At 39.2% G+C, this 13,473-nt stretch overlaps 2 protein-coding genes across 4 annotated transcripts in view; one reads left to right on the top strand and one right to left on the bottom strand.

Moving 5' to 3' along the window:
• Positions 1-1,849: 1,849 nt before the first annotated feature.
• Positions 1,850-4,995, bottom strand: LOC133530237 (dynein light chain roadblock-type 1-like). The gene is made up of 4 exons (XM_061868110.1): positions 4,538-4,995; positions 4,147-4,234; positions 2,570-2,670; positions 1,850-2,124 (listed from the first exon to the last, which is right to left on the bottom strand). The coding sequence occupies exons 1-4, from the start codon at positions 4,592-4,594 to the stop codon at positions 1,984-1,986; spliced, it is 387 nt and encodes a 128-aa protein (XP_061724094.1). The 5' UTR covers positions 4,595-4,995; the 3' UTR covers positions 1,850-1,983.
• A 118-nt stretch (positions 4,996-5,113) lies between these two features.
• The window catches only part of LOC133530236 (counting factor associated protein D-like), a 31,384-nt gene continuing 23,024 nt past the window's right edge, over positions 5,114-13,473 (top strand). For 2 of the 3 annotated variants that reach the window (XM_061868108.1, XM_061868107.1), the window contains exon 1: positions 11,060-11,229. In XM_061868108.1, coding sequence (XP_061724092.1) covers positions 11,208-11,229 — 22 coding nt within the window. In that variant the 5' untranslated portion in view covers positions 11,060-11,207. Of the gene's footprint in view, positions 5,252-5,779; positions 5,862-9,625; positions 9,727-10,880; positions 11,028-11,059; positions 11,230-13,473 lie in introns of those variants that run through there. The other variant, XM_061868109.1, reaches the window with a different exon arrangement.

Genomic DNA, 13,473 nt, shown 5'->3' with positions numbered 1-13,473 from the left:
GTTAGTGTTTAGTGCGAGTTCATACATTTGCTACTAAACGTACGTACTATCTCGGACGATCGATGTTAGAAATGACATTGATATGTCACAGTTTTCAATTGTTTGGTTGAGTTAAATGTAATGCCCGTGTTACAACAACGCTATATGCAACATTTAGTTACTTTTTATAAAAATAAAAATAGTAAAAAAAAAACAAAAAAAATATTTTTTTTTGAAAATTAACTATGCCATTTAGTTTCCTTAAACATACTTACCGAAACCCCGGAGTTAACGCAATTCAATAAAAACACGGTGTATACGTACGAGTCACCTGAGACTTTCCACTGCCTGTGCAAATCACCCTTCCTCTTTAAATCCTTGATTATGTCCGCGGAGAACCAGGTTGGATATAATCTGGTAGTTTTCCTACTACGACTCTTTTTGGGAACGCATGCATCGAAACAGCTATACAATAAAGCATACAATCGCTCAACCGCCCCGTCCACGCATTTTTCAGCCAGCACGGTACTCCAATCAACCTTGGTGACTCGGTCGTACAACATAGGAAAGTCAGCCTTTGCAAAATTCCAGTCGGTGATCGGGTTTATGTTACTTGGCTCGATCACTGTAGCCCTTCCAGGTTGCGCCGTGGTTACAACGATTTCCAGTGGGGGATGGTAAACATCAGCATGCTCTACTAAGCCTTCAGATGCTGCGCATACACTCACAGCTCCCACACATTCAGAAACGAGCACTACGTCTAACTTACTTCCCTTACCATTAACAATGTCATTATTCTCCGATAAATTACAAAATGTCAAAAAATAGTTATAATAATTATTTACATTCACAGTAGCACTATTTAAATTGAGGTCTCCTAGGATTACAATATTGGCATTTTCAATTAAATTTGTACAGTCTTCCACTTTGCAGAACCATGTCATGTAGTCAGAATCTGCAGCACTAGGTTTAATATACACTACACATAACAAAAACTCACAGCCATTGAGTGTGGCCGAGACCCACAAGTCCTCCCCAGTCATAGTTTCAAGATCTGTTCGCCGACGAAGAATTATACCAGGTCTCGCTGCCAAAAGTACGCCACCTCCTCTTGATCCCCGGTCACGCCTTAGCATTGACCAGCCGTGTGGAACCACTTCGAGGTCGCCTATTGACGAGTCCAAGTTCGTCTCAGTAACAGCGATAATATCAACATGTAGAAGCGACACATTGTGACGCCAAAACTTCAACTTAGTTTTTAGGCCACGCACATTCTGGTAGACTATTTGCAGTGAAGGTCTTGAGTTAATCTCGTTGAGACATCGGGACAGTGGCTTCGTCACCCTTGTTAGTTTTCCAGCCGGGGGCGGGGTGGCGGTTATATCTAAAATAGGCCCTTGAGGCATTGTATCAAGGATACTGGCGGCATTTCCTCGTTGTACCGCAATACTGATACGATAACCTTTAATAACATGACAATAATAGTCAAGGCACACGTCTTCGTGGATGACACGATCTATATCGCTTATATGCACCGCCAATTTTGCGATTTTAATGCCAGACCATGGATTACCAGATAAAAATCCTAGCATTGCTGTAGTACAAACAGCACCACTCTTAACTGTCCATCGGTGGACCTTATGCCTTTTGTAATAAGGTCCCACCGATGGACAGTTAACAGTATGGGCGATGGTACCTATTAACACAGAAAGCCAAGAACACGTTAGGTGTGTTCATTTTGTATTCCCAATATGGGGTGCCTGGCACTGAAAGCGTTAAAAGGAGCATTCCTAATCGACACTCTGATGCGCCTAACTGTTTTCTAACATTGCCATTCATCATCATCATCATCATCATCAAACCCATCTAATTGTTTTCCTTAATCTGTGTCCTCTACTGAGGTATGCAATAAAGAGTATTCTATCTATCCGCAGGTGGATAGATACATTGCTAACTTTGCTTCGATATGACGCAATTCTCCTGGGGACTGCACCCTCAAATCGCTTATTTCTTCACCTTCGGTGCGGGTTTCTTATTGGCCTTCTCTCTCTGAACGACGATGATGCTGAACTCCCGGTGCGGTGCCACCATCACTTCTTCTTTGCTGCTCTTTAGACGGAAAACTAGTGGCTCGTCGAACGGGTCCTGCGTACAGAGAGGTTTTAAACCGAGTTCTTTTTAAAAGGACAAAAACAAATCGAATTTTGAACTTTAATGGAAATTAAAGAAGCTTAATAATTCAAAACCTGCAAACATGACTCTGGGTCTTAGGATGATGATGGTCGTACAAGTACTAGTAGTAAATGTGGGTGCAACCGAAATATAAGCGATTTCGCTCCCATATTAAAGTCCGGGAATACTCATGTGTGGTGGCCTCGATTGATTTAATATGCTCCGTCTAATACTTGAAAGACGGTGGTGGTGGAAAGGATGACTCAGGTTAGACCGGCCCGGGGCCAGGTCGACGCGTCCAACATTTCGTTTTCTACAGAAAGCATCACGTGATCACCGATCACCCGTCAGAAAACAAAGTGTCGGACGCCCCGGCCCGGAATACGTGAGCCATCCTTTATATGAGAGATATACAAACCAGCTCCATTATCAAGTGGTGCACCATGGTGCCTAGACGCTGCATGCTCGTGGCGTACCGCGTGGAGATCGAGAGGTTCATGTTTGTTAGGATTGGAGAACCTGTAATATACCGCGGTTGTGTTGATGACTTGATACCAAACTACTATATAAATTGATTTCTGGATGAATGAGATGAAGATGCTGCCGATGACGACTTATCTGCTTTGCCTAAAGGTTGACTGGTAGAGAATGCCTTACGGCATTAAGTTCGCCTATTGTACAGTGTGTTTTCTTATGTGCAATAAAGATTAAATAAATAAATAAGATGGATATTTCATTGCTTAAAAATAAAGGAAAAGTGGATAATCTCCAGGGAGCGGGCGAGATACGAGCTCACGCGAGAACCAGCTTGCCGTACTAAAGTCTGTGCGGAAAGAGAAGAGTCATAGAATGTATGGGTTCGCTTACATTCCACGACTCTTCCGCACATACTCTACCAGCTCAGCTACCGAGATCCGTTGACAGCGAATATTTTTTCGACATGCGCCATGGGGACTCCTATGAATAGTGATGCCTACCTATCGTAAGAGTATACTTCTTAAATGACAACTGGAGTTCCAAGTCAAATTGGGAATTCACCAGTAACGATATGTTATGTTACCCTACCCCATACTAAATTAAGTTTGTAGCAGAAATATACAAGTGGAAAAGATACCACAATGTTGAATTAGCTTTTCCATTTTCTATGTATGTTTGTACTGTTGTACGGGTCAAATCTTGCAAGTTAAATTTGATTTACTTCCCGGTTTCCGATGAAACTGAAAATTTGCATGCATAAATAAGTTGGATTGGGTACAATCGAGCTGATCTGATGATGGAGACAGGAGGTGACCCTAGGATTGAAGTATTGAGGTGTTAACGCCTATTATGGTGGGAATTTTACTACCATGTGACACATGCTGCTTTATACATCACCTATGAGAAAATTATTATGTTTGATGTTGTTGTAGTCGTCGACTGTAATAGTTGAATAAAGATTTCGTATACCAAACTATAATTAGTAATTTTCATGTATGGGCTACCAACTCAACAATAATATTCATTTCGATACGCTGTAGTCAACTATAAAAAAATTACCAATAACGTGCCGCCGCGCTCCCATAGTAAAGACTTGCGGGGGATCGCGCGTTTATGTCTTTTGTACTACATTTTTGTCAACTGAGATATTTACCAGTTTTTATTCATTATTTAGGTTTTATAATAAAAAAGATATTATTTTAGATGACTCGTAGAAAAAGTATTGTATATAATAGTGATATAATCAAGCTTTTCAATCTCGTACCTTACTTAGGGAACTCGGCAAGCTTCGTTGCCTAAACACGGAACTGGACTGAAAAGCTTTCTATTATATCACGATTGTATTTAATTATTATCAAAGCTAAAAAAAAATTGTATACAAAAAAGTGTCCTAAAACAGAAAAGTGTAACTTTGCTCCCTCTTCGCAGAAAAGAAAAGGCCCTTTTCCGGTTAGGTGATTTAAAAATTTAATTTAAGATGGATATTGGATATTTGGATATACCAAAGTAAAGGTTTACCTTCTTTGTTTGCCATGATGACTGTGTCCACAGAGTCGCCATCCATTATACGGTCCACGATCGGATTCCTTTCGTTCATGAGGGCAGTCTGTAAAATATACAACATATGAAGCCGATGGTCCCGGCTTCGAATCCCAGTAAGGGCATTTAATTGTGTAATGAACACAGATATTTGTTCCTGAGTATATAAGTATGTATTTATTAGTATACGTGTGTATATCGTCGCGTCGCCTAAGTCGCCTAGGTCGATATGTGTAAGATCGTCCCCAAATATTAATTTATTAATATATGAGCTAGTAGCTAATTAGTATTTCCATAGTGAATTCCACCCGTCCCTTTTCATCCTCTTAAGGAATGATTTCCGTCATATTGTATATTTTTAACAAATTACCGTATGAACTAAAAATGTGTCTTTGTCATCCTTCAATAACTTTTGCATGATCTTCATTTTGTCTAACAGATGTTATCCTGAAGTCTTAATAAAAGGCCTGATTTATTTATTCACTATTCTGACACTAGTGACTATTTAATTGTGTAAAAAATTTAAATCCAGCAGGCTATGGACTATCTAAATAGGTACCGCGGCCTCAACCAAGTGAACGAGCCTGTCCGACTTTCTCCGTGTCCCCCACTTGCTAGAACTACCGTGTTGCCAGCAGGACAAATGTTATTTTCCCAACTACCGCGGTATTAATGGGACAAGCTAATGTTGTCACAGTAAAATTATACCTTAACGACTATCCTATAGATCGTGTCATTCACGAAGACGCGCGCCTTGACTCATATTAATATGTTATTAAGGGTTAGATTTGAGAAATCTGCGCGTCATCGTGGATGACACGAACTATAAATTTAAACATAAATATCTCATATAGTGTTAAATGGTTTTAGAAAACCGTAGCCACAGTGAAATAGTTGTCAGAATTGTTTAATATCATTTACTAATAGTTTTAGATATATTTGCTTTCTTATTTTGATAATTTAATATATTTTTGTAACCAGGTAGTTTAGTTTAATTACTAGTTTAACTTTTGAATAATACAAATTCAAAAATATGTCTGATTTCAAAAAGATGGTGCGACTAAGACAAAACTATGTGCCAGCGGTAATGTATTCTGCATCATAACGTAGTTTTTAAACGACAGAGGTTCGGTTTTGCTCTAGTTTCGGCCGAAACATAATTCTTATGCCGAAACCTGCCGAAACCCAAACTTCGGTCGGACAATACCGGGAATACAGTTTCAGTGCGGTCGAAATATGGATACAATCACGCTCCGTCAGAACTATTATATTATTATAATCTGTGGCTCCGTGATCGTTGAGCCGTTAAGTTCCTAGCTAAATTGGTTGTTCAATACTTACGTTATGGACTGTGCAATTTAGCTTGAACCGGCATAAGTGGCATAACAATCACCAAGCGACTGTACCAGCCTTTCCTTTATTGTCGTAAAAAAAGAAGAAAATTTTAATTCGTTCAAAAAGGAAAATAAACAGGGTTTCCAACAATAAAATTGGGTGGTCCAACAATAAAATTTTCTCAGACACTCAGTTCAGCTGATAACCATAAATTGACCTGGCAAAATAAGGCTAAGGGTCTGAAAACCCCCTGTATATTCAAATTATCTAATTGCAGGGTTTCTCGCACCTAACGGAAGACACAGTGTGTCGTATCGATGAAAACCATCAGGTCATTGGCGTCCTATATTTGGAGAAACGTAAGTTTAGACCAAAGCACAGGCCAGATATCAGTTATTTATTTATTTAAACTTTATTGCACAATACATGAAGAGTACAAATGGCGGACTTAATGCCAAAAGGCATTCTCTACCAGTCAACCATGAGCCAAACCGAAAGATCTTAGTTGATGCAGGGCCAAAATACAGTTAGAGTAAAATTACAGACGGCTATCATAAATAATACATATATATAAATGACGATTTAGGCGGCAATTCCAACGCCGTAAATCAGCAAAGTGAGAAGCTAGTATAGATAGACCGAGGTTTTCGAAGTGAAAAATTATTTAGCAGCGCTGTGCACTTTTTGTGATGGGGAAAAAATGTTAAACTCGGGTCAGTGGTCACGTGACCGTCAGATTGAAAATTTGTAAGACGGACACGTGACATCATGGTGACGTGCAAATTGAATGTCATCGAAGCCTGGTTACTATGAAGTGTGGAATTAAAAGGAGGAAAATCTCTTATGGCAGAACTATTGCAAAAGTGACCAGTTTTCAGGTTTAAATAATAGTTCCTAATCTCTCCGGTGGCGCTAGGTAGGCTCATGGATTACATAAACCATAGAGATATAATATTATAGAGATGAAATGGGGGAGGGGCAACAAATAACCCGACCAAATTACGTAGGTTGTTTTGGGTATGTTGTCAGGAATGTTAAAATGTGTTTTTAGTTTTGTCGCATTGCGTATGTTCTGTCCCTCACGGGCGCACGCGTATAGCACATCTATATAAATACTAGGTCTATGACATTTTATTTCTGTGTATTGTGGCTTGTGGCGCCGCCTATTTAACGTTTTTTGATGGACACTTTTCATACATAGAGACTCCATACTCCATACTGGTTACTTTTGAAAATTCGTATCTCATTCAAGCGTGATTTTTTTATGGCATTCCCCACTTGTTAGTTTTGGCAGGAGGGATTTTGCCAACGACGTCGTTTCAAGACGTACCACGCACTATAAGAATGTTCCGTGTATAATAAATTTTGATATGGTAAAAGGACTTGTGGTAGGCACAGTCAGCCAAGGAAGTGGTTTAACACTTTTAGACTCTATTTGTCAAGTAATAGAGTCGAAAAGTGGTAAACCACTTTCTTGGCTGACTGTACCTAAAAGTAAAAACATTTATTGTTATGTACATCACAGACAACACAGAATATATAATATAATATAAGCACAGAATATAAGCCCAGACGGTGCAAGTGTTAAGTAAACGTCATAATTTCTTAGAAGTTTATCAAATATCTTGGTTTGACTCTAAGAAGCCGAAATTTGGCATTATAACGTTTGATAACTTAGCTTTAGGCTCGATGGCATATAATACATATTTTTGCAGCTTTTTAAGGTAGCTGCCATACGAGTCTATTCCCCGACGCTGAGGGCCTACCGCAAACGTTCGACGTGTTGCCTCCCTGTCTCACTTACGTACGAATTTACAAGTGCGACAGAGAGGCAACACGTCGAACGTGGTCGCGAACCACGTGTGGCGTGTAGGCCCTCAGTAGTCGAATGATAATCAATTTTTTTGTCCGCACTGGGACAACTGTTGCAGTGTATCATCATAACAAACATATTATTAGATATTTTTGTTCTTACGTCCTTCAGTCGATTACCATAATAGAGGTGCAATAATAATATAATAAGAGGAAAATAAATTTACCGTGTAGCACGCGTCACGATGGATTACGAGATCATGACAAATAAGGAAAAATCTAGACTCGAGAAGTTTGACGAAGATTTGACAGTGTACAAATAATATTTATTGTAAGAAATCTTACAGCAAGGTCGGGCTTTGAAAAGTATACCCACATACCATTTTTTGTGAATTTCGATCGCTCGATTTCGTATACTAATCTCTTATAAGATTAATAAGTATCTCCACTACTAGACATTTAAATTACACTAATATGATTGAAAACGAGTGGTCATTATCACTCGCTCGTATTTAAATAAAAAAACCGATCAAGTGAGAATTCGTTTTACTCGCGTCGCGCACCGAGGGCTCCGTACAAACTATCTCGTGTACCTATAAAGGCGAAAGACTTTTGATCAGATGTACCTATACTAAGCATAATCGTGTACAGCGCCATCTATCGGCAAATTGTCTAATTTGCGCGATGTAATGCACAGTTGTTGGTTTTTCGAGGATAATTCTCTATCATGTGAACCGATTTCAAAAATGTAACTTTTATTTGAATAAAGGTGTCTTTAATATAATGTCATTGAAATTTCAAGTGTATTAAACACACGTATAGTTGGTTAAATTGCAAATTGAATTCGGAAATGTTTTTTGTTAATTAAAAAAAAGTTACCAAGATAGACGTCTGATAATATTTTTTCTGTAAATTTTATAGTAATGATAATATTATGTAAAAATTACATAATTTTTTGTCGGTAAACTTCGGAGATAAGGGGGGGGGGGGGGTATTTTTTCACATTTTCCTCCATAAATCGATCTTTTTTCACTACGAAAAAAAAGAAAAAATGTTTTGGAATGAACGATTTGAGTTCTTTCAAATGATACCCCACTTGACCTAGTCACTGGACTTTGAAATTTTGCCCCCTCTTAATTTTGGGCATTTTCCTAAGTTAATAAAAAAAAAATACTTAGAATTATCTAGGTTAGAGTTGTTCATAACTATTCCAAATTTCAAATCGATAACTTAAGTGGTTCTCGAGATATTTAGCGATGTGACAGATGGACGGACTGACAGAGTCGCACCATAAGGGTTCCTTTTGTACCTTTTTGGTACGAAACCCTAAAAATAGCATTTCACCGTCTTCTACAAATTTTCGAGTGACTAAATCGAGCGCCCGATATTCAAAAATCGCCCCCCTGTAGAACAACCGGATATACGAAAGAATGTTTGCTCAAGCTGAAGTGGAGACGTTTCGCTCGCTCGGTCAATGAGGTCCTACGGCCCGAAAAATATACAATGCGCAATGGGATCCATCATATGCAATAATTATCATATATCATCGTATTCAATTCAGCTGTTAAAATTACTCGTTCGATGTACTTATAATTCTTCGCTACCTATCACGTTAATATAGGATTTCCACTGTCATGTCAGGATTTTTGGTCCTTTGTCGATTGCAGGGGGACTTAGCGAGTGTCAGGGTTTAGGAACCTCAGTTAACCACTAAAAGGTTAAACTTTTAAGTTGGTCAGAAGAAGGGGAAGGTTACGCGTTACTACCCCGTTTTTAATAAGATCAGAATTATTCTAACCTCAAAAGTATCTGGTTATTAAATTTTTCTTCCGAAATTCTAGGGTTCCTATGGTGTTTCGGTACATAAAAATGTAAACGACACTATAATTCAGCGAATAGTTACTCAGATTTAATTTTGGAGGAGCAAAGATTAGCACTACTTTTGTGGTTATGCATTTTAAATCTGAAAAAAAAAAAACGGACTATAACTCTAGCGTATTGTGACGAGTTAAGGGGCTATTAATGGCCCTTAAAATGGAATCAGGTATTCAATGGACGAATTTTCAAAGAAATTAGCTGCCCAGGAAATATTAGGCATTTTTGGGTGATGGTGATGTAGGTATTAGGTAGGGATATTGTCAGGATATTTTATTTGTTCACAGGTCAACCTTAATAATAATAATAAATAATAATTCAGCCTATATACGTCCCACTGCTGGGCACAGGCCTCCTCTCATGCGCGAGAGGGCTCGGGCTATAGTCCCCACGCTAGCCCAATGCGTAACGTAAATACGAACGATATTTTTTTCAGATTTATTGACCGTGTGCACGATGAACGAGAGTACGGGCCAGATGCTGGCCGCCAGGCTGCCCGATTTCACTGAGCTGGTCCGCCAAGCTATCGCCGAAATAGTAGGTTTTATTTCATTAACCTATTCATCACAGCGGTGGCAGCATGGTTCCATTTTTATCACTTGTTACTATGCCCGTCACTTTCGAGCTAACATACTTGTTAGAACGTGACAACCATTGTGACAAATGATAAAGAGCCGACCATCTTAGCCCTACATCTCATCAACAATATGTATAGCTAGCAGTGGCGGATCGTTCCAAGAACTCGATTCCCACCGGCTTCTCTGATATCAGCCCGATCAGTACTTTCACGATCAGTTCATGGAGAAAAGGAAAGCAAAATTAGCACCGGGTTCCCTACGAATATTTGTGACGCGCCGCCACTGATAGCTAGGTAAGATGAAACATAGGAGCATCAAAGTGGTCCACGCTCTAGGGTATACCATCTGAAATCACGTGCCTCAGGAACTTTTGATTATAGAATTTTGAATTTGATTTCCCACACCCGAACCCCCGGTGTATGATTCTAAGGCTTAATTGAGGCGCGTATGCTAAAACTGAAATACGCGCGCAACATTTGCGATAGCGCATGTTAGCTTGAAGGATGACTCACGCTAGAACGAACCGGGTCGGGGCCAAGGCGTGCGTCACTTCGTTTTGTATAATGGCTGATCGGTGATCACGTCATGCTTGTAGAAAATGAAGTGTCAGTCGCATCGGCCCGGATATCCTTTAGATTACGCAGCTTAACAACAAGTGGACAGTTTTGGTCGACCTTTTCCTTGCTAGAAACTAGATTAGCTTGAGCGTCAATGCTCTTGACTTTTCATGTCTGTTTTTGGGTCATTCTTCGAAAATCTCATTCCCCTGGCCATACATATGCGCAAATTCCCAGGAGATTCCGCTTTATTGGCATCACATTTTGGTGGCTGTGTACTCGTATCAAGTTCCATCTATGTACAACCAAAACTGTTTACGCAGCGGCTTACGTGAGCGAAAAACTCGCAAAGGCGAAGCAGCGCGGCGCAGCGCGGCGGCCCACGGCCTTCCTTTACTTTCATAGGTATCAAAGTATCGATTCACCCGTGCCGCGCCGCGCCGCTCCGCGTTCGTGAGTTAGTCGCTCACGTAAGCCGCTGCGTTAGCGGTATCCCCTGGGAATTTGCGGATAGGTAAAGCTGAGGAATGACTCCTTTATGTTACACTTGTTACAGGATGTATTAGACGAGCTGGTAGCGTATCGTATCGCGACTCGGAACGTGGAGCTACTAGTAGCGCCCGCGTGCCACTGCACGGCCGCCGTGCTGCATAAGAGAAAACCGAAACGATCATAGTCACATCTATATTAAGAGGAGGAGGAGGTATAACGTAGAGCTACTGCATAAGAGGAAACCAACAAGCGATATAATCCTATCCTATCAGCCCGCGTAGCCAACATGGCAATCGTTAACGCTTCAAAGCGTAGCGTAGTCACTCTATCTCTTCCATATTTATGCGGCAGTGACAGTTCCAACCTAAGTTGACCCGGACAAACATTGCTGATGAGGCTCAAAAATAAAAGACGTGAGTGAGAGTCTAAAGAGCTAAATTATTGTTTTTTTCAAAATCAAAACCGTTTATTTGTTCAACAACACAGGTATAAATTAGTACATAAGTGCAGGTATTATTATAATATTATTGTTGTATCACCATATTTTGCCGTAAGGGGTTTTTTATCGAGATACTAAAACGATAAAAATAAAACTGACCAAGAGCATTATATCGGGCTATGCTCAGTGTAGGGTTAATGTAGGGTAATCATCCGTCACAATAATCATGCCTTGAACGGGGGATATTAGGATTAGAGGATTAGGAAATGTAGAAAAAAATATTTTTTTAACGCAAAAAATTTTTGGCCTTTGGAGATTTGGTCGACTTGGACAACCGACCACATGGAAAAAAATAGTGTTATAAAAAATTCTTCCACTTTTTCCTAATCAGAACACTTTTTTGTTACATTCTGTAGAAAAAAAGCAAAAAAAAAACACCCCAATCTTAATGTCTACTACATTGTGGGGAAGTTACCCTGAAATAGTACATTACGATACAAGTGCGAAAAATAGGAAATTCGAAACGAGTGGCGATAAATTAAAACACAACCGAAGGGAGTGTTTTAAATCGACACGAGTTGCGAATTACCTATTCGCACATGTATCGTACAACGTTTTACAGTACATATGGCCCTTTAAATGTTCGACACAGTAACGTAATATGCTACTTCTCGCACTAGTGCTATAAAGTAGCCCCATATGTACTGTAAAATATATTTTTCTAGTATTTATGTTCCGCCTTTGTCGGCGTGACTGATTTACATACTTATGCCAAATAACAGTTTTATAGCACTAACGATCACGGAGCAAAGCCGCGGACGGAGAGACAGATGGACATGGCAAAATTATAAAGATTCCTAGTTGACTACGGAACTCTAAAACGAATTTTAGTATGCACTCCACTTTGCGGTTACAATATTTTGTACTATTATGTCCGCCATTTTAATAGGGTCGTGTTGATGCCCCATGGTCTATTGATACGGTATTCTCGAAAAGTAAGAAATGTCTCAGATCTAGTAATGTACCAAAGAGAATAAAAAAAAATGCAAAGTACCCATGAAATGAAATCTTACAGTTAGTTTTGATATGACACGATTTGAAGACGCCAATGAGCTACGTATAGTAGATTATTAACCAAGGGATGAAAGACACTTATTTCTGTCGAGGTAGTTTGGCGCTCGATACATTTTTGTGAAGCTCGAGATCTGATGGTAGAATCTATGAGGAATCGAAAAAACTCCTCAAATGTTAAAGGCATACATATAGTGAATTTTAGGGTTCCGTAGTCAACTAGGAACCCTTATAGTTTCGCCATGTCCGTCTGTCTGTCTGTCTGTCTGTCCGAGGCTTTGCTCCGTGGTCGTTAGTGCTAGAAAGCTGAAATTTGGCATGAATATATAAATCAATAAAGCCGACAAAGTCGTACAATAAAATCTAAAAATTTAATTTTTTTAGGGTACCTCCCCTACACGTAAAGTGGGGGTGAAATTTTTTTTTCGCTTCAACCCTAGTGGTGGGGTATCGTTGTAAAGGTCTTTCAAAACTAATAGGGGTTTTGAAGAAACATTTTTTGATAAAGTGAATATATTCGGAAATAATCGCTCCGAAAGAAAAAAAAAATGTGTCCCTCCCCCTCTAAATTTTGAACCATAGGTCCTAAAAATATGAAAAAAATCGTGGAAGTAGAGCTTAAGAAAGACATTAAATGAAAAAAACTATAGCGGACATGATCAGTTTAGCTGTTTTTGAGTTATCGCAAAAAGTTTTCCCTTCATAGTAAAAAGACTTACTTTAATTAGGTACTGATTATGCAAATTTGCCTATTTGTTTAACTCGGGTGAAAGGTACCATTTCATCCCTTGGTTAACAATTTACTATACTTTAAGCTCCAGTTTAGCTTATTGTGACGGAAGAGTAACTACGGAACCCTACACTGAGCGTGGCCCGACATGCTCTTGGCCGGTTTTTATTGTATTTTTGTCTTTTACAAATCAAGCATTTACATTTAAAAAAGTGACATTTGATGAAGTGGGACTGCTGATGATGATCAGAATAGAACTCTTCAACGACGCATAGTTCACGATTGGCGATTTGTCCCCTTCGCTGTGTTTGTTAAGTAAATTAGATTTTCAAGACATTTTTTAATATAATATAATAATCTTTCTTTCACCGGTCTCCCTCATTGAAGTCGGTTTTTTTAAATTATTATATTATGACT

The sequence above is a fragment of the Cydia pomonella genome, chromosome 22 (genome assembly GCF_033807575.1).
Source record: "Cydia pomonella isolate Wapato2018A chromosome 22, ilCydPomo1, whole genome shotgun sequence".
NCBI lineage: Eukaryota > Metazoa > Arthropoda > Insecta > Lepidoptera > Tortricidae > Cydia > Cydia pomonella.
Note: the sequence above shows the minus strand (reverse complement) of the source record. Positions and strands in the feature narration are given on the sequence as shown.